The sequence below is a fragment of the Melospiza georgiana genome, chromosome 5 (assembly GCF_028018845.1).
Source record: "Melospiza georgiana isolate bMelGeo1 chromosome 5, bMelGeo1.pri, whole genome shotgun sequence".
Taxonomy (NCBI): Eukaryota; Metazoa; Chordata; class Aves; order Passeriformes; family Passerellidae; genus Melospiza; species Melospiza georgiana.
Genome location: NC_080434.1, coordinates 24,830,292 through 24,856,415, shown reverse-complemented (window position 1 = coordinate 24,856,415; position 26,124 = coordinate 24,830,292). Strand labels below are relative to the sequence as shown.

Genomic DNA, 26,124 nt, shown 5'->3' with positions numbered 1-26,124 from the left:
TTTCTTCCTATTTTGGGGAGAGGACAATAGGTACAGTTCCAGACAGTAAATAAAATAATATTCTTTGCACATGTTAACTGGCCCAATTTATGTATCTTAGTATGTAAATTGGCTCATTGAAAACCCTTCTCAGTCGTTCTCTACTACCCTGAGCAGTAAACTTAGACCCAAAATTAGAATTAAAGTCAATCTTGCACTCCTTATGTAAGTATTATCTTCCAGATTTAAAGAAGGCTTTTGTTTTTCCAGCATGCAAGTGACTGTGAGTATGAAATGTTGCTTTTTATTATGCTGATATAAATCTGGATAAACTTATTGTATTTATTTATGTTAGGAGAAACAGATAATCCAGTATGATAAACAACTTTGTGCATTTATGGCTCTGTTTCTGAAAACTTTATGAAGAAGAGCTCAGATATTTGCAACTCCTAGGTTTTGTAAGCATTCTTTTTTTGCCTTATGTTTATCAAAGGCAGGCATTATGTTCTGCTGTTAAACAAAGTAACAGCTTGTCCTTTAGCAAAATCAGGCAGCTAGAAATAGAGAGGTAAAAGCAAGAGGGATCAGTTGCCACAGCAGAAGTAAAGCTTAAAATTTCAGCTGTAGTATTCAAACTAGGCAGCTGTTAAATTCCAAATCATTGGATAAGAGGCACAGTAAGAATAAAACAGAGTACAAATGTTGACACAAAAAATTCTTCATTCTGAAAATGAATGGGACTTAGGTGGAAACCAGAATTAAATGTGGTAGAGAATGGACATTGTATCTCCAAGGCAATTGCTATTTAAACCACATTGTCTACAACAGCTGGCTGGGGTTGTTTTTAGGTTGTCTCTTCAGTACTATTAGTATCACAGTAAGTTCTCCCCTGAAGCCTTTTCTGTCTGAAGAAAGGATAGTAGCAAACAGATTGCCCACTGATCACATTTAAAACAAATCTTTATTTAATGACACTGTTTACTTCACATGAACATCTAGAGCAAAAATCAATTAAGTAGTACTCAAATCTTCTTTACTTTATCTTGCCTTGCAGGCTAACTTATTGGTTTAGTTGCTAGTGATCAAGTACATCTACTTTATCACTATGAAAAGGACAATTATGGACAATTGAAAAAGGCTGCAGAGTAAAATTGATCTGCATTTACTGGTTTTGGGTTACTGACTCACACAGGCTCCCTGTGTTACCACAGAACTGAGGACAGGTTCCTTTGAACACCTGAAAGCTGCAGCATGAAGGGAAGCTGGCTTAGGGCACTGTATTCACAGTTCACACTGATTACTCCAATTCAAAGCCCTTCTACTGATGGCGGCTAATCTGAAAATGGTATTAATTGAATAAATACATGTGAGAGACTCTGAACACTTTATGCACATATAGTGCAGTGTTTGGATTTCTTACAGAACAGTTTACTATGTCGATTGCTTTAGAGGCAACTGGGAGTTCAGATCAGTTTCCTGGACTCTTGCATCACAATGTTTGCATTTCTATTCCCACCCAGCTCCCTCTGTGAACCATTGCTGTCTTTACAGACCATGCTGTAACTACCTGTGTGCATAGCTCCTTTCTGAGAACTCAAAAATATGCTCAATTAAAAAAAAAAAAAGTGAAGAAGACCTTTGTTTATAGGCAAGCCTGAGATTTAGCAAACCATTATCTTTTTCTTATGCTCATAAGTGTTGTAGTTTAACACTCCAGAGCATGCATGGTGTTCCCATGATGTTTACCCAACTGAAAGGTAAGCACATGTATTAAAGCCTTCATACAATCAAGATGCAACTCATATCAGAGTTAATTTCCCAGCGGAAGCATTTGGTTTATTAATTTGAAAATAGTATGTGTTATTATGCAGCAGTCCCATTGCAAAGTTTCTGTTTGTGGACTGTTTTGATAGATATAGTTCTGAGTGCTTAATATGGGCTGGGCTATTGGATGTCCACTACCATGCAGCCATTGCCAAGAGATACAGATGGAACTGATCAAGAAGCTTTAATTTATACAGAAATATATGACATCTATATTTTGTATTGGAGTACTTGGAGGAATGTTCACACCTACGTGAACAGATGTATATTATATTTGCAGGGTTCCCATACAAGGGAAGGAATGATGCATCTGACTCCACATTCTTAGAAGGCTAATTTATTATTTTAAGATACTGTATTATATTTAAGAATGCTATACTAAATTATACTGAAGAATACAGAAAGGATACTTACAGAAGGCTAAAAAGATAATAATGAAAACTCGTGACTCCAGAACCCTGACACAGCGTGGCCATGGTTGGCCAATAAGTCAAAACAATTCACATTAAACCAATGAAACAATCACCAGTTGGATAAACAAGCTCCAAACACATTCCATATGAGCAAAACAGAGGAGAAGCAATGAGATAATATTGTTTTCATTTTTCTCTGAGGCTTCTCAGCTTCCCAGGAGAAGCATCCTAGGCAAAGGGATTTTTCCAGAAAATATGACTGTGACCAATGTACAGGAAGACTGATGTATGTTTCTCATCTGGTGGATTTCAGCTCAGCTATACTGATCTTGACACTAGACAGAAGGGTCTCACAGCTTTATACCACCTCTGTTACAGGCAGAACCTGCCAGACCTTTACCTCTCCTTCACTTGCAGTCAATGGTGAAGTTACAGAGCCATCACAGCTTTCATAAACAATGGTAACATTTCATTAATGAATTAAATTAATTAACCTCTCTGGGCTAGAAATTCAGTCCTCAAGGGCACAGAAACCACTGTCTGTTGCACATGGAACCTTTAGCAAAGCTTTACTCTGCAAAGCAGTATCTTGAGTGCCAAGGAAGCCGTCTGGCAGCATGTTCCTACTCAGAGACAGCCAGTAGGTCAGACGAGGCTGACCTAAAGGTGCCTGACAAAAGCAGTGTTGATTATTCTTTAAGATGTTTCCCACGGAATTACTGAATATGCTGATTTGGAAGGGGCCTCATTGGGTCCTTCTCTTAGCCCTGCACAGGAACATTCCCAAGAGTGACACCATGTGCCTGAGAACATTGTCTAAATGCTTCCTGAACTCTGTCAAACTTGGTGCTGTGACCACTTTCGTGGGGAACCTGTTCCAGTGCCAAACCCCTCTGTGGGTGAAGACCCTTTTCCCTAATATCCAGCCTAAATCTCCCTGATACAGCTTCAGGCCATTCCCTCAGTGCTATCACAGGTCACCAGAGAGAAGAGATCAGTGTTTTACCCCTGCTCTTCCCATCACAAGAAAGTTGTAGACTGTAACAAGGTTTCACCTCAGTCTCCTTTCCTCCAGACTGAACAGGCCAAGTTGCATAGCACCAATAAATTGATTTTACCTGAAAGAAACAATCACCTTCCTCACATGTGATGCAGTGTGCTATCAGCACCTCATATATCTGAAAATGCTAATTCTAAAAAAGTGGAAATCACCAAGCCAGAGTCAGGTCTGATGCCTGTCCTGTCCCAAGTTCTATTTGATTGAGAAGCCAGCACCAGATGTCTCCAAGGTCAAAGATAAGGCAGCATGTTCTAAAGTAGCCTGCTGCAAACATAGGCATCTGAGCCAGTGCAGGCACAGCACATTAATTACCTGCATGGCAGCCTTTCTCTAGGGGTGCACCACGAAGGCAGCAGCTTTAATTAGATACTACAGTTAGTTACCAAAAAACTGTTTGAACAGGTGGAAAACCCAAGCAGGAGCATATTTCATTCTATCAAACTGTCTTCTTTCTGTAATTCCTAAAGGAAAGAAGACATCACATAAAGGAAAAGTGGTGGTTTTCATTCAGGTATTAACCCACAGGGAAAACCTAAAGTCTAATCTGGCAACACATGATTCTCTTCTCATTTCTCTAATTCCTATGTTCTAGCTTCCCAGCCAAGTTGTCCCTTGGATATTTTTGCTGGTGCCACTCCAATTACCATAAACTCATAACACCATTATCAGCTGCCAGCACTTTTTTTATTTCACCAGCCGCTGGTCCAATTCAATTCCCATTCATGCTGACATTAAACCAGAGATTGACTCAGGGGAACCAAAAATAGCAAAGGAAATATCACTATAAGCACAGTATTATCTGTTCTGGTTTCTTTGCCTCCTTTATTTATTATATGGAATCACTTATTGGAATCCTATTCCAGTGAAATCTCCAACCCACAGGCAACCTTCTTGTTGATGTTTGTTTTACCACAAAACATCAAGGAACTTTTCTTGATCTAAAATTCTCAATTTTAAGGCAACACTCTGGGCTATTAACATTTATCTATATGGAAGAGTGAGCAGGGCATGGAATAACTGTGGGGAGCCATTTCAGATTTCTTCACAAGGGGATGTATACTCAGGCTTGGGCAATGTAGACAATAGGGAAAAAATTACTTTTCCTCGTAATCACACACAAAATAAATGTACTTGCAAATTTAATTTAAATTACCATTTCGGCTACAGCCTCAAGCTCAAATCTTGGGGAAAAAACTCTACCCTAGAAACATTTAATTTCTGTTATGCTCTCCAATTTGTTTCAATTCACAGGCAGTTTGAAGCATTCACATTTGCAGTGATGCCCAAGAGGCAGGAGAAAAAGACTCAAAACATCACTTCAGTAAGAGACAAGCCAGTTAGGTGTTGAAAGCGAAGGAAGCCAACCCACCTTGTTGTTGATCAGCATTGACTTCCATTTATTGATTAAATCAGCCACTTTATATAACAGTGTTAATTAACTTCATGCATATTGCAAAATTCAAGCTCACGATAGGTTACAGAGAAAACTCTAACCCCTCCTTTTGTTTTACAATACCTGTGGTTTGTTTATTGAAAACAGGACCAGCGTTCTCACTGTGATATGAAAAGTTCTCAAAACCTTCATATCTGTTCCCAGAGCAGCTATCTGTTCCCAGAGAGCCCAAGGACAGAATGTTTTGCCTGTTGTGGGAAGACTGTCTGAGAATCTTATTGTTTATAGAAAAGGTGTCTGAGAACCTAGTTATTTACAAAATCAAGCCTGGGAACTGAACCAGGCTCTCCGCAGTTAGGTAAGGGACAAAGGGAAGACTAAGCAGCAAACAGGGTGACAGTGGTCAAAATTAAAGGCCACAGTCAAACCCAAGTGAAATTTGTGTAGGTATCTCAATGAGGGGTTTGTCCAGAAAGAAATTGCAGGTTGTCAGTGAGCTAAGTAGAGATTTCTGGCCAATGAATTTTCATCTGTGAAGATTTCCTTTTGTGTTTTGAAATATAGATGTAGAATTTGTGCAGAATCAGTGTCTCAGAAATTTACCTTCTTCTCATGGTACCAATCTACACGAAGTATTCAAAATATTTAAGTTAAATTCTTTTCCCCTATCAATAATTTTGGCATTCACTTCACTCATACCTGCTGATGAATGCCCCACAGGGTTTGATCTTTTATAGCCATGATCAGACAATTTTCTTGGCTCAAAGGGGCTTATTATCTTGGTTTCATGACAAGACACCAATAGGGGAATAAAGCACAGATGAAGAATTTCAGAAGTAGTGAGAATGAAACAGGTGAACCATTCACAGTAACCCATAATCACAGATCACTGCCTTTCTAGGTACTAACTGCCCTGTGAAATGAGAATTTGACATTTCTGTAGCAGTAAATTCTTTGTACTAGTGGTACATACTCATCAATAATATCTTCTGCTGGCATCCTCATAACCATGTTACCAGGTGCTTATGTAGTTTCCTTCAAAAATTAAACTCTTTCAGAGCTACTTGAAATGGGCATAAATCAGAATTTCCTCTTGCAATCCATGACTCAAATGCAAATTTCATTATTCTATGACTAATCAGAATGCTCTGGTGAAGAAAGGCATTGCCAATCATCAGCAAAGTTGAGTTTCAACTTGAAATATGTTTCATTACATACATTTGAAATGAACATTCAATTTCCTAAATGAACTTGAATGTTCTTCACTTAAAATTGTTGTGCTGAACACCTTAAAGAAATGTTGTGTATTATATATTCATTTAGTGATTTTAAAAGGTTGTGTTTCAGTCACTGCTACTGCTGTCTGTTGTGAGTAATATAGCATTTACTCTGCAGGGGTCATCTGTGCTGCAAAGTACTAGCAGCATGAATGAGAAAATGAGACCTTGACACTTCATTAAGCCATCTCAGTCTGAGAACAGCCTTTTCAGTCTCTAACATTTTTCATAAGTCAGCTGTGTTGCTCCTATCCAGTATCTTTTCATCACCATGTTACAGTTTTGCAGTTTTGAAATATCTAGCGTGTAGTCACCAAAACCAATCCTCTCCTATTTCTTACTTCAGTGATCTCCATTTAACTTTACCTGTCTGATTTGGGCTACCATTTAGACCAGCTCTGTGGAAGACTGATTGCTCACAGGCACCACAGAACTAACTTTTTATATAGATGCTGAGTCAGCCAAAGCAATGAGAGATGAATCTATCTTGTCCCTGTCTCAAAAGATCAAAACATTCAAACAGGTAGGTATTTATAAAATAAACCAAATTTTCTAGTGAAGTCAGCTTAGATCAGACCAACTAATTAGCCCAACTGAAAATAAAAATATTTGTACCTGACTTTGTCCCACATTGCCATGTTCTGGCAGCAGCTTTTGCTTCCAGACCAGCTCATCATCTTGCAGCAAGCAAGCCCTGCATGTTTTCCTTTGGTCCTGGAAAAGTCCTTCAGCCTCACCTGAGGCCAGGGAGCTGCTCTCTGCTTTTCAGTGCCATTCCACAAGCTCTGTGAGCTGTAGGCTTTGGCTGCAGGTGGTGCTGTGTGGCCCTGTCATAGGACCTTCCCTCCCTTACCACTCCACCAAAGAGGTTACAGTCTCTTCCTGCCTTCTAGGAAGTCTTCCTGATCCAGTCTTAGGCCATTTCTCATCACCCTCTTAAGCTATCTTGAGATCCAAAATATTTGTTCATTTAAATGTCACACCCTGTTCAGACAGAGCTTTGTTGCAGAGACACAGCTGTGTCACGCACCCTTGTAAATCTGGAGATACTTCATAGCCCAGATATTGAACTGAAATCCCATGCTGAAGATGGTGATGGTCCAAGCATGTAGAAAACAAATGACATTTTAGCATTGAGCATTAACCCAAGTGCTAGTGGTACAGTCTGTTTGAGACTTTTTTCATCTGCTATTGTGATTACAGATTTCAGACAGACAGCCTACATATGACAGAGGGAGAAAAGTGTAAGCACCAGAGCTGCTTGAAAGAAGGGAGGAATGCATTTAGTATTCATTGTAGAAACAGCAGAATAGTGTTAATCAATAGATCAGCAGGATCCTGTTGCAGTATTCCTTTGCAATTGTAAGGAGAGAGAAAGATATTTCTTACAATAAAGCCCTATCTGTGTATGTCCACAAAGACAGGCTTATTTCTTCTAGCTGAAAATATGGTGAGGATCAAATGTGTTTCTCTCAACATGTCTGCATAGGCACATGTAGGAAGACCTCAGTCTGCTGGAGGAAAGTGAGATTGTTCTGGGAGGCTGTAATAGCATAACTCAGCTCTGCTGAGAAGCTCAGTGCGATGTACAGCTCCCAGTTGAAATAATGCATGGAAACAAAAGAGCCCTCTCTAGCCAAGGGCATGCTGCCTTCACACGCTTAGCTGCCTTGTCTGTGTTGCTGCAGCTTCTGTAAAAATCTTAGTGACTCACATTTATAGAGTAGATCAATACTTCAGCTTGCATGCTTCCTGCATGCTTAGTCTTGCCAAGCTTTGCCTTGTTCTGTGGTTAAAGATTGGTGATCAGCTTATCACTGTGCAGCCACTCACTCACTCCCCCACAGTAGGATGGGGGAAGAATTGGAAGGGTAAAAGTACAAAAATGTGTGGGTTGGAATAAAGACACTTTAATAGGTAAAGGAAAAGCTACACAAGAAAGCAAAACACACTAGGGAATTAATTCACTAGCTCCCATCTACAAGCAGGTGTTCAGACATTTTTGAGGAAAGCAGGGCTCCATCACATGTTATGGGTACTTGGAAGGTGAAATGCCATATTTAGGAACGTACCCCCTTCCTTCTTCTTTCCCAAGATTTTATTGCAGAACATGGCACCATATGGTATGGAGTACCCTTTGGGACTGTTGTGTTCAGCTGTGCCAGTGTGTCCCCTCCCATCTCCTCATGCATCCCCAGCCTCTTTGGGGTGTGTGAGGGGCAGAAAAGGCCTTGATGCTGTGTAAGAGCAGCTCAGAAATAACTAAAACATCCCTGTGTAATCAGCCCTGTTTCTAGCACAAATCCAAAACCTATCCTTATACAAGCTACTGTGAAGAAATTTAACTTTATCCCAGACAAACCAGTACACTTAATTTTGGTTGAATGGCTTTAAGTGTGGTTTGCAATCTTCCAGACTTTCTTCTAAAGATGTGAGCAGCCATTAGCATTAGAAGCTCAACTCTACGTGTGTTTCTCTGAGATGGTCTGCTGTGCCACTAGCTCCCCTATCCTGTTATACTTTGTGAGTTACAACTTTGTCTCTCTCTCTTTTAGACTCACATAGGGGAGCACGAAGAGCATGTCATTATGTTGTGGTTGAAGAAGAGGTTCAGTAACTCAAGCAGATTCATCAAGTGTTTCCTCCAAAGGATGAACACATCTCTGTATTTGACCTTGTGCTATATTCTTTCCAGTTTTTAGATACTGAACTCTCTAGGCAGCCAGGATGTGTTGAGCTCAGTGAGAATTAGTCTTTGATGAAAATTTCTGTGGGTTCCTTCTTCTGTTACCTTAACAACCAGTATATGTGCCTCTCAAGTTACATCTTCATCTGAAGTGCCTCCTTCTTCCACTTACTTTTCTACTCTGAATATTCACTGAAAAATTATGCTGGAAATCAAATATTACACAGAATTTGTATATTCCTGTGTCCTGGTTTTCCCACAGTAATTGAAATTGTCAAATAGCAAACAACTCTCTTGTCAGATTGTGTGGGTTTTTCTTTTTAAATTTACCCCAATCAAAAAGGATAACTTCTTGTTTAAGCTATTGAACACCAAAGCAGAACTAATAAGAAGTACTCAATTTCCTCCTAAGAAAAGATTCTGTCACATTCTACATTAACATGGTGCTAGTTTCAGTGGAGAACTGCAGATTTTTAATATTTTTTTAAAAATTCAACTCTTCAAAATTCAGTTAAAGCAACAAGATTCTCAATGATTATACATGTAAAAGTCTCACCAAAGTCCACAGTATACTTCAATAGGATACATCCTTAAGGCTTAAAAATTTTTATGTTCCAATAATTATTTTTATGGTGATCTGCCTATATGAAATAATTTCTCTGTATGGGAACACTGGTAGTTCAGACTCCTCAATTTAATGGTGTATATCAGCATGTTCTTAAATTTGAAGTATGCACAGCAGCAAGCCAGACTTCACACATATTTAATGCTCAATTTATAGGCAAGAGTCCTGACATTACTGATCATACTTTATACATTTTCTATAAATTACTGTCTCTAGGACTTTAAAATTGTTGTAATACTAAGTTTTCCTTAAAATCTATCATAAATGCACTTTGAGGATATAACTTGTTTCATGGATGTTAGATTTTCCTTCAGTATCATGTGCACATGTTCTGTGCTAGTAATCCTTTTCTGGCAAATCAGTTCCCCAAAGTCATCACACAAAAATGTCTTGCAATGATATTACTTTTAAAAGTTGTGCTTCAAACTTGTTAAGGTTTCAATCAAAGAAAGGACTTAACCTTTTTTGAAGTACAAGTTCAAACACACTCTATCAAGTAAAAAAATAATAGACTTACAATCCATTTGAAATGTGTTTCAAGGTTTAAACAGGAAGGGTAAAACCAACCCAACCATAACCCAAAACATTTTCTATGTTTTTTTTTTCCTTTTTTTTGACAATTTCTTCTCTACACCTATAAGAGAGTAGATTGAGATTTTTGTCTTCAATGTCATTTCCATGAATTTGTATGGAACTTGCATTTATGGCAGGAAGTGTGCCTTAAGATTGTATAGTTCAGGTATATACCTGACCCTTTTCTGCTTATTGAGCTGAACTCTTTAAATGTTTCTGAGCATCTTGCAAGAAAAGCACAGATTACAAAAACAAATGTCATTAACCTCCTCCTGTATTGGTGAATGCAACAAATTGCTCCTCTTTGTTCCTGTGCTTCATGCTTTAGTGTAAGGACACCTCACCTGGGCTGTTGGCTTTGTCACCTTTTTAGAGAAGCACCCCTTAATTCCCTTATTTCCCTGGTGTTTCCCTGTTGGCATTTTTTGTTTCCCTGTTGGTTCTTTACCTCAGGAATGCCTGACTCATCCCTGTAAGACTGGAAGAGTGCTCCAGTGTGGCTCTCACATTGCAGAGTCCCTGGCAGAGGGGCCTCTCTGGGTACCCTGTCCCTCTAATCTTTGCATATCACCCCAGGAACAGCCCTGACGTTGTTGTGTGCCACTTCTGTCACTCCCGTAGCACATATACTTTAAAGCTCTGCCAATTCCTGCTGGTTCCTGAGCAAAGACTGTCCTCTCTTGCTGAGAAAGGGGACTCCCATCTCATGCCAGTATGCCTGGTGCTATGCAGGCCATTCCACTGTCAAAATCCCCAAAATATTGACCACCCATTTAGCCAGGTATTAGCAGACTCAGCCCATCTGTTTTTTCCAGTGTTGCTGCCTTCCACTGGAAATCTGGAAGAGAATATAACTTGTGCCACTTTTTCCTTTCCAAATGTCCCAAGGCCCTGAAGTCCTGTTTTGCTGGCACTTGGACTGCATGTTGGCATTTCATTGTCCCCGTGTAGGAGATCTGTATTGGTGTACTCTGAGGGCTGCACAAGGCTAGAAATTTTCTTGGTGTCATCCTTGACTCAGGTCCCAAGGAGGCAGCAGATGCTCCCATGGGTTGGGCCAGGTTGGCTTATTGCGCCCTCTTAGAAAGGAAATCCCCTACAACTTCATCTTTCTTTTTCTTTTTACTTTACTTTTTTCTTGGTTTTTTTTTTTTACACCCTTCTTCCTCTTGGAAGTGGGTGTAATAGAGGGGGTTGACCTTTCTGATTGTAACTTTTCTGATTGGTCTAACTGAGCCTTCAACCTCTTCATCCTTTGGCTGGCCTCCCATGTACAGAACCTCATAGCTATTCTCATATAAGTTCAAAATTCCCTTGGGAACATACCAGTAATACAGAGCAACTTGTCCTTCTGAGATTCCCCTTGAGAATCTCAGAATCCTTCTTCTTGTCTGAGTAAACAGACTGTTCATTGCTCTTTTACCAACTTAAAATCATGATAACAAAATGGGGGAAAAACCCATGGAAATATAACCTGGTCAACCCAGAAAAGAGGGTCCCTTGTCACTTCCCAGCCTCTCCACTACTTTTCTGGTGGCCCTAAGAAGGAGATCCAGCACTCAGGATGGGGGAGCCATGGTTCTCTCCCACCCCACACTTGATCTAGACAGGAGCGAGGCTGAATGCTGATGCACACTAAAGGGAGCATACACAGATTCTGTCTGTTAAAATAGATTTATTACATGCTTGCCACTGTGGGTTAACATGTCAGCACCATGATGCACCTTCAGTCAGGTGTTCCCATATTCTTCTGTGTACCCTACAATGCCTTGCTTAGTGGCTTTAGGAAGGCTTTAGGCAGCTACACTAAATATACATATTTTCTTGCACAGTAACTGCCACCATCCCAAACTAAAGCTGTATTTTCCACCCCTCTGACTCACAAATTTATCAGTTAGGGCTGTTTCAAACTCAGTAAATGTAGCTGGCAGTGGCAAAACAACTGGAAACATGTAGAAATGGAAATTGGGGCTCATAAAGAAAATTTTATTGCTGCAGAGGGTAAGCACAGCTTGCATGCAAACATAAGCACTCATCTTAGGCCCCAGCCCACCACATGACAGGAAAATGTGTTGCTCAGTTCAAGCAGCTTGAAAAGCGAGGAATAAGCTATCAATCATTTCATTTTACTGTGCCTCATAAATTTGTGAAGTCTGTATTTCCTAGCAAACCATACAACCCATTTTATGGAACCATGGAGCTTCACAGGAGGCCAGGCACAGCCTGGCCTGCCTCGTTCTATTACATTTTCTTTGTCTTTTCACCAGAATTGCCTGTCATTGACAGTGAGCCTTTTTACAGAAATTAATCCAGTGAAACTCCCCCTCCAGTTATTGGAAACACCCCTGGTGAGTGGCCCAGATTACTGGCAAGGCTTGTCCTGGACTGTAACACACACTGATGGGTTTTCCTCTGCTACTCACAGTACAGATTCTGCTCTGCAGTTTGATGCATCCATATTAAAGATTACATTGCCTGAATCCTCCACCATGATACTCCAAATTCATGAGCAAAAAGGGGAACACACCTTAAATGCAAAACCAACAGCTTATTTTTAGTTTAATGAAAGTTCAAGCCATGGACTGAAATAATTATTTTTGTCGCAGAAACAATGATACTTACATAGTTCAAATGAAATACAGTTAAAAATGACATTTACACAGACTTCCTAAAACCTATCCCTTTTCTCTGATATTGTGTTCACCCTTGCACTGCCCCTCTGGGTACGAAGGATGATACCTTCAGGCCAGGCAGGGAGTCAGAGCATAGTCAGCATCTCCTCCCTGGGAGGAATGGGATATTGATTCCCCCTTCTCAAACCAGGACTGGTGGCTGAGATTGATATTATATTTGATAAGAGCATCTACATTCTACTCTTTTTCCTTTGGTCTGTGATACCATGTTACACCTCCATTTGTAAGCTTAGCATGTGTTATATAATAATTCTTTGCTCTCTTCCCACTAGAACTGGCTATAACCAGTTCTAGTGGGAAGAGAGCAGAGAATTAGTATATAACATATATAGGCTGCTTTCCTTAAAAAAAAAAAAAGAAACCTATTTGTATCTTCTTTCTAACAATTGATCAGTGCTAAATCATGGGTTTGCTGATACAATCCTTTCCCTGTGCTTTAAAGCTCCTGCCAAAGAAGGCAGGTTGAGAAGGAAGAAATCATGCTTATACACTTGGTACAAGGTTTTGCAGCTCTTCCAATTGGAATAATTTGCTGGTGGCCTTTATTGCCTGCTCTGACCCCCTGTGTCTTAATCTCCAGTCTTCCTCTTACTGGTCCAGGTAAGAAATCCTTCAAACACCTTTCCAACCCAAGCTCTCATTTGGTACTTTACTGTGTCATGGCTGCTAGACATGAGAACACATGCATATATTTAGATTTAGTACTTGCTCTCAAAACTATTTTCTAAATGAAGCCACTTCAGGCTCCAGTCCAACTCTAAACTCCCAGCTGTGGCAACCGTTGCATCACACATTACTCAACCCTCCTTCACTTTTTTGTTCCAAGGGAAAAATTAGTCACTACAAATAATCTACATTTGCTCAAATAGAAGATTACACACAGAAGTTCATGTTGCCTTCCTTTTGTTTTTCTCCCAGGGCATGTCAAGGCTGCTAACTAATTTTCTAGGAATAGAATTAATCATGTGAGCCAGAGAAAACTCTCTCAAATTTATTTTCTGTACGATAGAAAAAGCTGCTTTGTAAATAGCAGAGGACTCACTCCTAGAGCTTGGAGCAACATTCTTCTGTTGCACAGTCAGAGGATTTTGAGAAGCCTTTAATGTAGACTTGTTTTGCCTATTATTGAGTTTTCCAGGAAAACAAAATGTAGCTTCATATAGTAGCAATCCACAGAGTAGCTAAATGTGAGGTTTTAGGTCTGGGTGAAAAGGATAATTTTGAAATTCTTGTGTTAAAGGCTACATTGAAGAGTAAATTTGAGCTGGTTTGGAATCTCTTTTCTGACAAATCCTTGGCTTCTCCCATGCTTATATACCATTTTCTGACTGGAAAATTAAAATACATAGTTATTGGTCAATCTGGAGAAAATTTGCCCTACCTTCAAATGAGGTCTTAAGGACTATAAACCCCCAAGTATCTCTTTAAGAAGGGTGAAAAGGAGAACAACATGATGAAGCAATTCTATAAGAGAAACTGAGCAGGTTAAATCAGTGTTGGAAATTGGCTCCAGCCAGTCATTGCAAATCAGGTTATTCTCTTGTATAGATATTCCACATCCTTAGCTCTTCTACCAAACCTATTCATTTGTAAACCCACTTGAAAATCCAGGACAAAACTGTCTGCCCCCAGACTGCTCCAGTCTTTGGGTCTTTGGAGATACTTGACAAGAACTGGTTTTGTTCTGTAAGTCAACTTACCCCACAGTCATATCTGAGGGAAATAAGACACTACCATATCCTACACAGTACACTCCAAACCACTGAGATGCCAGCTGGAAAACACCCAGAAAACCAAATTTCTTATCCTACTGAATTAGAACACCATGGTCACTACAAAAGCTAGAGACTGACATTTTTATTCATGTGCATTTCATACACTCACCCTATGAACTATGAACAGCAACAAGCTCCAGTCATGTATCCAACCAAACCTGGACAAATTTCAAGCACAGCAGCAAAAGTTAGGAGACAGAAATATGCATAAACTTAAATTTATGTATACTGAAATGTCTACAGCTGTATTATCACCTCCCCTTTTAGGTTTCTATCCCACTAAGCCTTTCCAAATGTCCCAGGCAGAATTTGGCAGCAGGCCATAGCTCATGAGTAATGGAAGAACCTAATGGCTGTGTGCTACCAGTTGCAATGCTGGGGCCTCACTGCTGGAAAAAGGAATTCTGTGTATAAAATGACTAAAATGAAATTGACCCAGAGATGTCTCAGAAAAGCAAAATGCAGAAAACCAAAACATCATGAGCAGAACTCCTGTAGTCTTAGGAAATCACATGCAGCTTTTTATCTTGATTGGATCCATAAAGCCTTGTTCTTAGCATAACTTACACAACGTTCATCTTCCTTAGAAATAAGCAAATGGGTTCTCACTGTCCTTTTAAGGATCTATGACTCTCACTCCAGACTGAGCTGCTTGCAGGGAGAAGACGTATTTTCCCATGAAATGCATACCTACAAGAAAAGTGGCAAAAGAGCGTGATTGTAGAAATCCAAGTCTGTGTATTTGCCATGGAAACAGCAGTTTTAAGAAACAAAGTGATGGGAGGAATATCAACTATCACTCCAGTCTGATTTCTGCAGAATGCAGTTATAACAAACTGGCTAAAAGTAGGCTGCTCCTCGTGCAGCTTGACAGACCCTCCAGTTTCATTAGCTGGGTGATGATGGGTCATTTCTGGCTGCTACTTTTGAAACGTCGTAGGTTTCCTTTACTATATTCAGGAAATATAAGGAATGAAGTGGAAAGAGTGAAAAAGGATCTCACCTCACTCGACACTCACCTCATTTTTTTTGTGAGGCCAGGAGCAGCCTTGATGCATATTTTATTCACACTTTTGCCTGTTTCTTTACATCCTAGCAGAGGTACACTGTATAAGGAAGGAAAGGGACTTCTTTGGACATCTCCTTGTCCAAAGCAGTTCAGGCCTAATTATGGTATTCTACTTTTGGAAGCTTTTTGTTTCACACACACCAGGAAAAACTTGATATTAAAAGCACTTCCAGGGTCTAAGAAAGCTTAATGGATGTAACAAACTCAAATTTTAGCACAGGGTTCCCTTTCCAGAGCTGTCACTACTTTTTTAGTCATTATCTCTCTGGTTTTTGCCTCTTACCAGTATTCTTCCTTGGGATGCCCTGTTCCTCTTCAGTCACCTCTCATTCCCTTCTTTATTCCATTCTTTTTGCTACCAAAGATGTAGTGGAAACATCCCACTTTCCCTTCTCATCCCTACTGATGGGAATAAAAGGAAGCAACTATTTTTGCCGAAGGAGAGAGATAAACATGCTCAATGCAATCTCTTAGCCCTAGACTCTACCAAACAAGTATGGTACCCAGTCCAGAAGAATTCCCAGCACCTGCCCTTAGGGAATGCCAAGGGGTTTGCCTGCTCCCAGAGTTCAGGGAAATGCTGCTTTTCCAGTCACTTACAGCACTGCTATTCAGGAGGGTTGATCACTACATGGAGCTGCCTTCAGCTGCTGGAGAGCAGCCCAGCACAGACATGGATGTGTGCTTCCAGCAGAGGAAACTTTTGCTCCTCTGGTCTTTTGCCACAGTCCTGGCCCCCTTCTAGTTTCCACAGAATGTTATTGATGGATACACTGGGGAATGAGCTAGTATGGGAGCTTGTCAGTAGCACAGGTTTGTTTTTCACAGGGTGTTGCTAAGAAGCTTTGTCGGAGCAGACATGGGTGGGAAATCCACACTATCAGGCAGATGAAAAGTGCATCCAGGAACTTCCTGTCCTTCAGGCATCATTATTTAGTCCCCAGCTTGCCACATTTTCTTGAAGATAAAGCCAAGCTTTTCTTAATGTTGGATTTAAAGCCTCTGAAGGTAACTGCTGTTTCCCTAGGTCTGTTGCTGATTTCCTGGCTCATGGGAATGGTTTGGTCTCCAGAACAGTGTAAGCATTACCTCAGCTAAACTGTTTTTTAGCAACATCACCCTGAGGCTGGTAAAAGAGGCTGCAATGGTCATTAAAGACCGGTGGCTTCCTCACACCTGGGAGGCAATGCTGTGGAAAAAAGGGCCAAAGTGAGATCTCTGAACGAATAAGTTATTTCTTTTGTTCCAGGAAAAATCTAGTGTTCTTTGATTTATTTACCTATCAAGGTCAGAAGGGAAGTGCTAAGAACAGCTCACTGAGGGTTTTTTTTTTAAAGCAACTAGATGATTTCCAGTTGCCATTTATCTGATATAAGCTTTGCCATAGGGATAGGCTGAAGTTAGAGCAAAGCAGACAGCAATCTCCTTCATCAGCTGCTGCTCCTCCCAAGTAAAATAATACATAAATGTCTCTGAAGGCTAAAATCGTGCCCATGGGCAAAGGAAAACAATATATTGGAATACACTTTCAAAACACAGCTAGTACATGATACTTCAGCAAAGGTATAATCAGATACTCTAGAATATTTTGTGTGCTTAGTTTGATCAAGAGTGTTGCTAGGGATGGAATAGGACTCTCTGCCTTAGCTGGATCCCAATCACAGCTGAGCCTTTAGAAACACTCATGATGTAACCATGCAAACTTCTCATCCTGACCTTTTACTGGAAAATCCTTCTGCTGCCATGTCCTTTGTACATAAAGTAATTATTTCTCCTGTTACTACTGTCCTGAGCAAGCTAGAATTCAAAGGAATTATTTTTTTGAGAAGAACACAGTGGTCTGTATTATGTAATCAGAACAAACCTAAAGAAATCTCGCTGATTCATTGAATCTTATTTTAGATGTAAAATTTGAACTTCCTGGATAGACATATGGAAATGCTAAATATACAACGGCTTTAATTTGTAAAATGTGGCCACCTGAAGTCTGATTACATATTTTGCAATGTATGCTTTTAATTTGTGCTAACCAGCCGTACACATTGGATATGAGCTCTTAAATAAAAATACCCTAAAACTAAAACCAAGCCAAACAATAAGTATGGGTATTGCTCAGTAGTCTTCAGCACACTTTTGGACCTTACAGAGGAAACATTATAACAAGAAAAGGTAGTTTTTCTTTTGATATAGAGGTATTTAAAGCTCTTCATAACTCTTCATAACCTGATAAGAATTTTCTGAATCATTGCAGACTGTCTGCAGAAGTGATTTCTTCTTCCTTATCCTGAGATACCTATTTTCCTGTCTTAAGTGCTGCCCTGTGCATCTGTATATGAGAGAGGAAAGCAAAGTGATTTTTTCACTGGACCATTCAACTGGTACCAAGAGGCACTGCAGGAAATGTGAGAATTTATGTCAAATACAAGTGTGTTTGATCTGGAGCAAGGGAAAGCAAAATTCTCCCAGCAGTAAGCACACTAGTGGAATAAAGAGCTATTCAATAACATCTTTCTCACTGTTTTTGGCTGGGGTAGACTTAAAATTCTTCCCAGTGGCTGGTGTGTGGCTGTGTTTTGGATTTGTGCTGAACACAGGGCTGATCATATAGAGATGTTTGTGTTATTGTTGAGCAGGGCTTGCACAGAGCTAAGGCCTTTTCTGCTTTTTGTGCTGCCACACTGGCAGGGAATTTTGGGGTGTGTGGAAGGTTGGGAGGAGCCACAGCTGGGACAGTTGACCCCAAAGGGCTATTCCACACCACATGCTCAGTGTATAGAGTAGGGGGGAAAAGGAGGAAGGGGAAGGGATGTTTGGAGTGATGGCATCTGCATTCCCAAGTAGCCATTACATGTGACAGGGCCCGAACACCTGCCTGCCCATGGGAAGCACTGAATCAACTATTTGTTCTGCTTTGCTTGCTTGTGTAGCTTTTGCTTTTCCTAGTGAACTGTCTGTATCTCAACACATGAGTTTTCAACCTCTTGCCTTTCTGATTTTCTTCCTGATCCTACTGGTGAAGGATTGAGTAATCTGCGTGGGGTTTGATTGCTGGCTGGGGTTAAACCACAACACTGGCATAGAAACTCTCATTTTTTACCATATCACTTTTGACCCCAGGTGCTGAGCAGACAGAAAGCCCACTGAATGAGCAATGTTTTACAGATGTTGTAGCTGCCAGCAGAGGTAGAGGAGAGAGACGATGTGGCTGTCCAGTCCTTGGCCTGAATAGCTCTGGGGTAACAAATCCCTATGGATTCAGACTGCTCTGGCTAAGACTGTGAATAGGTTTTCTACTGGTGAAGCCTGAAGAATGAGGATGACAGACCGTGACTGTGTAGCCATGGTGATCTTATTGAAGTTGTTAAATAATCTGGAGGATCAACAGTAACTCTGCCAAGGTGGCTATGCAGTCTGGTAACTATGGGGAGAGCAAAGCTGATGCTCTCCTCACAGTGCTTGGGGAGAGTTGAAAGTTCCTGAAGGTGGTTCAGGTTATGCAATGAGATGTTCAGGGATTTGTCTGAAGTCACAATGTTGAGTGTGTGCCGTTAGCAGACGTAAAATATAAAAGTGTTTCTAAAATCACACTCTTTGGTCAGCTCACTCAACCATGAGTAACTCACCTTGTCTGAAGAACCACATCTGTGACCCTGAAAATAAATTCTGTTCTTCTGCAGTACAGAACAGGGATAACTCTTCTGTTAGCAGAAGGGTACTGCTCTTTTATATAATGCAGCCTGGTGACTGCAATGTGACAACCCCAGGAGTGCATTTGCATCTTCACAATCCATTTCCACCTCCCAGAAAACTGCATCTTTTACCATCTTGTGCTCTCACAGGAGATGAGAGGCTCTCAACAGCCCCTGCTGAATGTGCCAATACCTATAGAGTTAAAACTCATGGAGTGAAAGAATATGTGTTCAGCAACACGTATGAGTGTAGACTTCAGAGTCTTGGACACTTAATATGGATTGGAATATTGAGATCCAGCTTCTGGTCCAAGCTCAATTTTTAAAATTTCCAAGAAAAGCCCATGAGGCCAGCCCAACATGCAGTGATTTCAGTAACATGAATACACAACTAATACAAAAAATGTGGCATCTATGGATTTATGCTTACAGGAGTGGGCAGCATTTTGAGTGGGAGTTTTCAGGATAATTTTGAATCTAGTCCTGAGTTTCACCACAGGCATCCAAGTGCTGATCTTTTCCTGAGTTCAGTTTACATCAAGACAAGCAGGACTTGGATGTGAACTAATGCTGAAATAAGACTTATAATGAACTTGGGATTCAGATCCAGCATACAACAATCTGAAAAGGGATATCATGAGTTTCTTACAGTGCCAAGATTGTTTTGCTAAATAAAAGCAGTCTTCAAGCAATTTTATCTTTTCATTTAAAGCCCAGGCATGTGCTAATGAAGCAATATAACCAACAAATTTTCATTTTGGAGTATTCAGACAGGGAAATAAATGCTGCTATATTGAAATTTACCAATCACCAAAAGCCAGACTCTTCTGCATTACTATTTTCTGCCCCAGTGAAAATCTGCAGTCATTTCTCTGAATTTAGAGGCAGAATTAACACTTGCAATGAAGTGACACAAAGCAGAATCCAAGCTTTTTTTGCTATTAGGCACTCATATTGCATAATAAATGCAGTATGTAGCTGCAATATTTTTTTATTAAAGTCAGCTTGCTTTTAAGTTGCATATACAGTCAACACTTATTTACCATTCATTTTGTCTTGGGATTTCTAAAAAATATGGGATGCTAAATGCTAATTCATGTAATTGTACTAATTCAAAATCTCAAATATTAAGCTCAAAAATATAAGCACTTGCATCAAATTGCTTGTGTTAGTCTTTAAATTAAATTGCTCATTAGATTGTCTCCTGTGTCCTACATTCAAAGGTCATGTACAGATTTCACTATGAGTAAGAAAAAAGAGAGGGGAAATAGTCTCCAAAAGAAAGCACAACTGCATTGCATATCTTTTCTAGTATGTTGTATCATAAAATTGCATCTAGTTTACTTACACAGTAGAAGCCCGTGCTTTCCAGAACAGAAAAATATGCCATAAAAGAGGGAAATCCCAACCCTTTAGCACACCTAAACTTTTTCACATGGAAACTGAAAGCAAGACACTGTTCTCCAAACCTTCTAAACAGGAAAAAACATCACAGAGATTTATTTGACTGAAAAAAGAGCTGGTGGTTTATCCCCCGTGTCTGGTGTTTTGCTTTTGAGTTTATTGGTTTGGGGTTGGGGTTTTTTCAAAAGTATTTTCTGAAAAAACATGCAAGGAATTTACCAGCTTCTCCCTTGTGCCCCTGTTAGTCATCAGATTTGCATGAAATGGGGATTTTGAGAAAAGGTGATCCTCAAATGACATGAAGCACACCCAGAAGGTTCTGTTCTGTTTGCAGGTGTGTGAGCTTGCTTTCAGGGATGTCTTGTCCATAGACCTTAGTACAGCACTTGTGTCAGCGGCCAGAGGCTTTTTGAACTGATGTGCAATGGCCTCTCAGATCTATGTGGTTCCTGGCAGGTCTGTTCTGTTGCTGCTTTGTACCCACTTTGAAATTTCATGTTGTATTTCTCTATGCAATTTCTACAGCAATTACCTTTTCTCTTTCTTTTCCTTCAGCAAGAAACTAAGCAGCCTTGCTCTCAGAAAGCTGGAGAATGGCAGAAGAGGAGGAAAGCTTTCATCTCCTCTTTCCTGGCTGCAGTGTTCAACCTTGCAGCTACTAAGCGTAATTTCATGGAGTGATATAGACTGGAGAGGACATCCAAAGGTCATCTGGTCCAAAACCCAACTCTAAGCAGGGCTGAGATCATATTGCTCAGGGTCTTGTCTTTGAGTTTTGGGTCAGGTTTTGAATATCTCCAGGCATGGACACCACTGGTGGGTACAGTGTGAACCTCTTCCTTATCTCTGCACCGTTAGCATCAATGTGTGTAAATGTTCATGTGAGAAAAAAGAGAAGGCGTAGCAAATGTTCAGCTTTTTGTAGCACACCAGCTTTGTCAACTCTTTTTCCAATAACAAGGTCATAAGTTTGAACCATCCAAAGGGCACATGTGATAAGTCACTTGTTCTGTACATGTACATGTGAAAGGAAAAATAACTAACAATTTCAGTTTTTATCCCTCAGGATTACTTCACAGTACATATTTTTCCACATTTCTATCACACCATTAATCTTTATCCTGTGCCTTCTGCAGACTTCTATTTTTCCTCCCACATAGGCTGCCAGGGTCCTGCTCTCCAAAGGGTCACAGGTTGCAGAGGGATCCACAGAAACAGGAAACCAGGCTTCCTCAGTCAGTTTTGAAACACCAAAACCTGTTTCCTTTCTACAGAAATAAAGCTTGTCAGGGCATCCTCTGGCTAGGCTCACTATCTGAGCAGCAGCCCAGGAGGAGAGAGAAGCTACAGGATTTCTTGTTTAGGAAATAAATGTGAGATAACTTGTAGCATTTACAAACCATCAGAATGAAAGAGATCATTTTCTTGCTGCTCCTGTTGCACTTACAGACAGGCAGCACTGGATTCAGCACTCTGGGAAAGCTCTGGACCACAGGACAAGGCGATGAAACCCAGACAAGTCACTCAGACTCAACTCTATCTCTGACCACGATTAGGGAGTCACCCCACTCTGAAATTCAAGCTGCCAAAGCAAGCACCTCACAGGGACCTCCTTTTGCATCTGCAGGCGAGACATTGAGAATGACAGCAGTGAAGAAAACTTCCAGTCCTACAATGTCTACCCCTGCAAGTCAGTCAAATGGACACAGTGATGGTGACTCTGGCAGAGATGAGATGGGGAGCTCATCTCACAGCAAAGGGACCCTACAAAGCACTGCTGGAGAGACCCCTCTGCTTCAAGGGCTCACTGCAAGCCTGGCTACAGCTACAGGGAACAGATCCTCTCACAGCACTGGTATCACCAGGAGCCAGCAGGATGCCAGCTCCAAAGCATCCAGCTTTGAAACTACCAGGGGAAAGTAAGCTAAGTGTTTTTTCTTGTCCTATGTACTGTACTGCTTATTTTCCTGTTTCCAGTGGCATAATTGGCAAAATCCTAGCAATTTCAGTAAAATTATTTTTGACCTTAAAAAAGACAATCTAAAACAAGCAAGGGACCAAACTGGCAGCATTTACTCAGGCAAAACCATTGTAACATTTCTAACAGAGTAAATGCTGCAATGTTTTATTCCTTCGGGTGGTTATCTCAAAATCATCAGGGAAGTCATTATCATATATGGGTAGGAAAGGACTACAATAAATGCCCCCCTGTTTTATGCACAGTAAACAACTGTTGATTTTTTTTCTTCTTTTTCTCATGGATAAAAGAAATTGCAAATGCACTATTCCATTTTGAATCTATTAAAAATATTGTGTTTGTAAACTTCTCCACTAAATTGAAAATACAAGCAATTAAATGTACAAAATGCATCAATGCCTGACAATTTGAAACATCCTGTTCTGTGATAAAAAACTTAAGAAAAGTGATGTTGGAGATGAATGTGCATTCAGAGCTCTATAACTTAATACACAATAGCTGTGCATAATAGAGTATATCAAGTTGCACTGCCTAGTTTTATAGTTCTGGAACACTCAATTATTTTCTTTGTTCCCCAGTGTCTTCAGTTCTCAATGGGGATATCAACACTGACTTTGCAGATATTGCAAGTTTCCCTTAATGGCTGATATATAATCAGATACTGGTAGAAAATGAAAGATGCAAAGGAATGGTTGCTTTACATAGTATTTATGGAGAGTGAGCTTTCAGAATATAGATTTCTTCTTTTGTTACTACTTTCCCATGTAGTAGCATCCAAAATCATCACTTCTATAATTTTCTTGCTGTGTGTGGCTGGGAGTTAATGTTCCTTCAGGTGAAAGAAAAGATTCCCATTCACCTGAGCATGTTTTGGATGGTGTGTAAGGAAAATAATTCATAAGGACCCAAAGGAAAGGAGTCCTTTGCTTGGAAGACAGAGCCCAGTAAAGGAGCTGTGTTTCCCAGACAGCTTTCCTAGCATACTCCTCAAGTTCTGAAAGTCATCTGTTACACCACCTCACCACAGTGTTTGGCAGAATGTCTGAGTTCACCTGAGTTAAATGGAGTCTCTTTTTACATGAGTGCTGATAGCTACATCTCCACTGAAATAAATCCCAATACATGCTAACCTTGGTCTTTAGCTTTCACAGCTTTCTTCAGGAACAGTGTTCCAATTAAATTAATCTTCAGCAAAACTCTGTGAATCAGCAGATTTCTACCTTTTACTTGAGATATAAGTACAAGTAGCAAAAAATTAGTCTCTGGTGAAGATGGTCACTTATTTTATTTATCATAATGACACAGGATTGCAACTGCAAAGAGGCAAAAGAAGCAAATCTTGTATTTGCCAGCCCCTAATTTCATGAGTGGTCAAGGAGCAGCCTGCTGTGCAACATGCATTTTGGAGTCCACTGATCCAATTAGCAATAAAACCAGGATTGCATATCACATTTACAGGATTGTGTAGCAGCATGAAACCCCAGCATAAAATTGAATGCTGACTCCCCATTTTCATGCTCAAACTGCTGAGCTACAAAGCCTCTCCCTCTCTAGCAAATATCTACAGTTTTTGGTGTGGCTCAGTCCTTTTCACAATAAGATTCCTGTGCTACAAAACTTGTCTTCCCACGGTATATGAGTGTTTTTACAATAAGATGTGGTGTTTTGAACTTCCCTTCCACATTTGCCATGACCTGGACTGTGACTTAAGTCATTCCACTGTTCCACCTTTCTTTCCTTATGGATTAGACCTGTATGAATAATAAACTTGCTTGTGACTCATTTTTCTTTTTCAGCAAGAACATGAGAAAATGACTAGTCTAGGGTATTGACTGTTACCAATCACTGCGAAACACCTGAAAAGTTACTGCTGAGAAAATATGCATAAGAAGACAAAAATTTTTATTTTTTAAGTGCAGGTGCCATCGACTACACCCTAAATAATCTGTCCTATATATTTTCTTAAAAAAAAAATAAAATAAATAAAGTGAAAAAGATACTGCAAGAATTCCAATAAGACACAGTTTTCTTCAAGGTTTTACTCATTTGAAGCCTGAGCAGAGCATGACTCAACAGCAGATTCCACAGCTGTAAAGTGTACTGTCTCTGAGGAAATTTGGAAGAACAACTTGCTTTTTGAATTTACTTTGAATTAAAGCACCTCCATGGTTATAGTCTGTACTCCAACCTGAATTTTTGAGTGACCTTGTAGGAGCTGCATGACTCTGCAATCCTTTATGGCAACCCATTGTGCTAACATATGTGCAGAGATGCTGATGTTGGGAGGCTCCGTATTTCTAAATGGAACAATAGAGAGAAATCTGTGAGAGACAAGGAAGGAAAATAAAAAGGAAGACAAGAATGTGCATTTATTTTTAAACATTTATAATTTTAAAAACACCAATACATACACTTTGTTAGAGAGTCTGCAAGGCTGTCAGATTGTCCAGAAGGTACAATATATGTCCATTGTAGGAACTTAATTACCCAAATACTCCTTTCTGAAGGAGGTTATGTGCCTTAATGGCTTAATTACAAAGATAATTCCCTTTCTGTTGCTACCCTAGGTTATGTGAGGACAGTATTATTCACCCATATCTTATCACATGCACTCTAGAACTAGGTTAGGCTTTGAACCTCTCTCTGGCACATCCTGATGTGCTATTACAAGAGCTAAATATTGGGCATATCTTTTTCTCTAAGAAAATGAATCTCTTCCTCATTCTTCACTGGCACAGAAATGTAATTAAATCCTGTGCCTTCACATTGGAACAATTTTATAATTAACCTTAGAATAGGTGTGGGAGAACACAATTTGTTGCTGTCTGCTCTCAAACCATCGCAGAAGAGTTTTCTGTGGTGAGGGATCCCTCCTTCAGGCAGGATCTGCACCCAAGCTTTCATGAGGATAAGAAAACTTCATAGAAAGCACATCTGGAATGGCCTGAGCTGAAGGAAAATTCATTTATTCACTCCTATTAATGAACTTGACTTACCCTCTGAAATGTGAAACTTAATATCTTTACAAATATACATTTTTATTCTTATTTTCTTATTTCTACCTATCTTCAAAGTTTTATGCAATCCATATCAATGAATAAAGAAATAATGGAAACCTAGAGTGAGAGAATTTCTCTGAAATTAAGTGACATAAATCTGAGTATCAATTTGGTGTGAAAGAAGAAAATTTATGATACATTCTTTTCAATTGAATTCATTTGAGATACATGTTTTTCAGCCTGTGGAGAGAGACAGTTACAGTATTTCACTGTGTAAAGCAGCTTAAACAATAGTGGTGTAATGGAGTAAGTCTCAGGTGGAGTCCTGAGACCAGCACAATCATCTTTTCATTCTGAACCTGATTTTATTAATTACCATCCAAGGCAGCTCCTGAATACATGAGACCTTCTTTCAGGTTGTAAATTAAGCACGGTATCCCCACATTGCTGAGTAGCTCTACATTACTCTTTTCTCTTATTATGTGTATGTTGCACTTTTTCCAGTTCTCTTGAAGCCACTGAGGGTCTTTATAGACTTCCTTTACCATTATCTTGGGTAGTGCTGAGGTGACAATATTTTATTACTAAGCACAGAAGGGTTTAATAGAGTCAGCACCAGGGACAGATTTGCTTAGCTGCCACATGTGATAGGAGAGCTGAAATATTTCATTCTCATGACCAGACGTG

At 39.9% G+C, this 26,124-nt stretch overlaps 1 protein-coding gene across 1 annotated transcript in view; it reads left to right on the top strand.

Moving 5' to 3' along the window:
• The first annotated feature begins 21,867 nt into the window (after positions 1–21,867).
• The window catches only part of MMRN1 (multimerin 1), a 37,904-nt gene continuing 33,647 nt past the window's right edge, over positions 21,868–26,124 (top strand). Inside the window, exon 1 of the mRNA XM_058024964.1 lies at positions 21,868–22,379. Coding sequence (XP_057880947.1) covers positions 21,868–22,379 — 512 coding nt within the window. The remainder of the gene's footprint in view (positions 22,380–26,124) is intronic.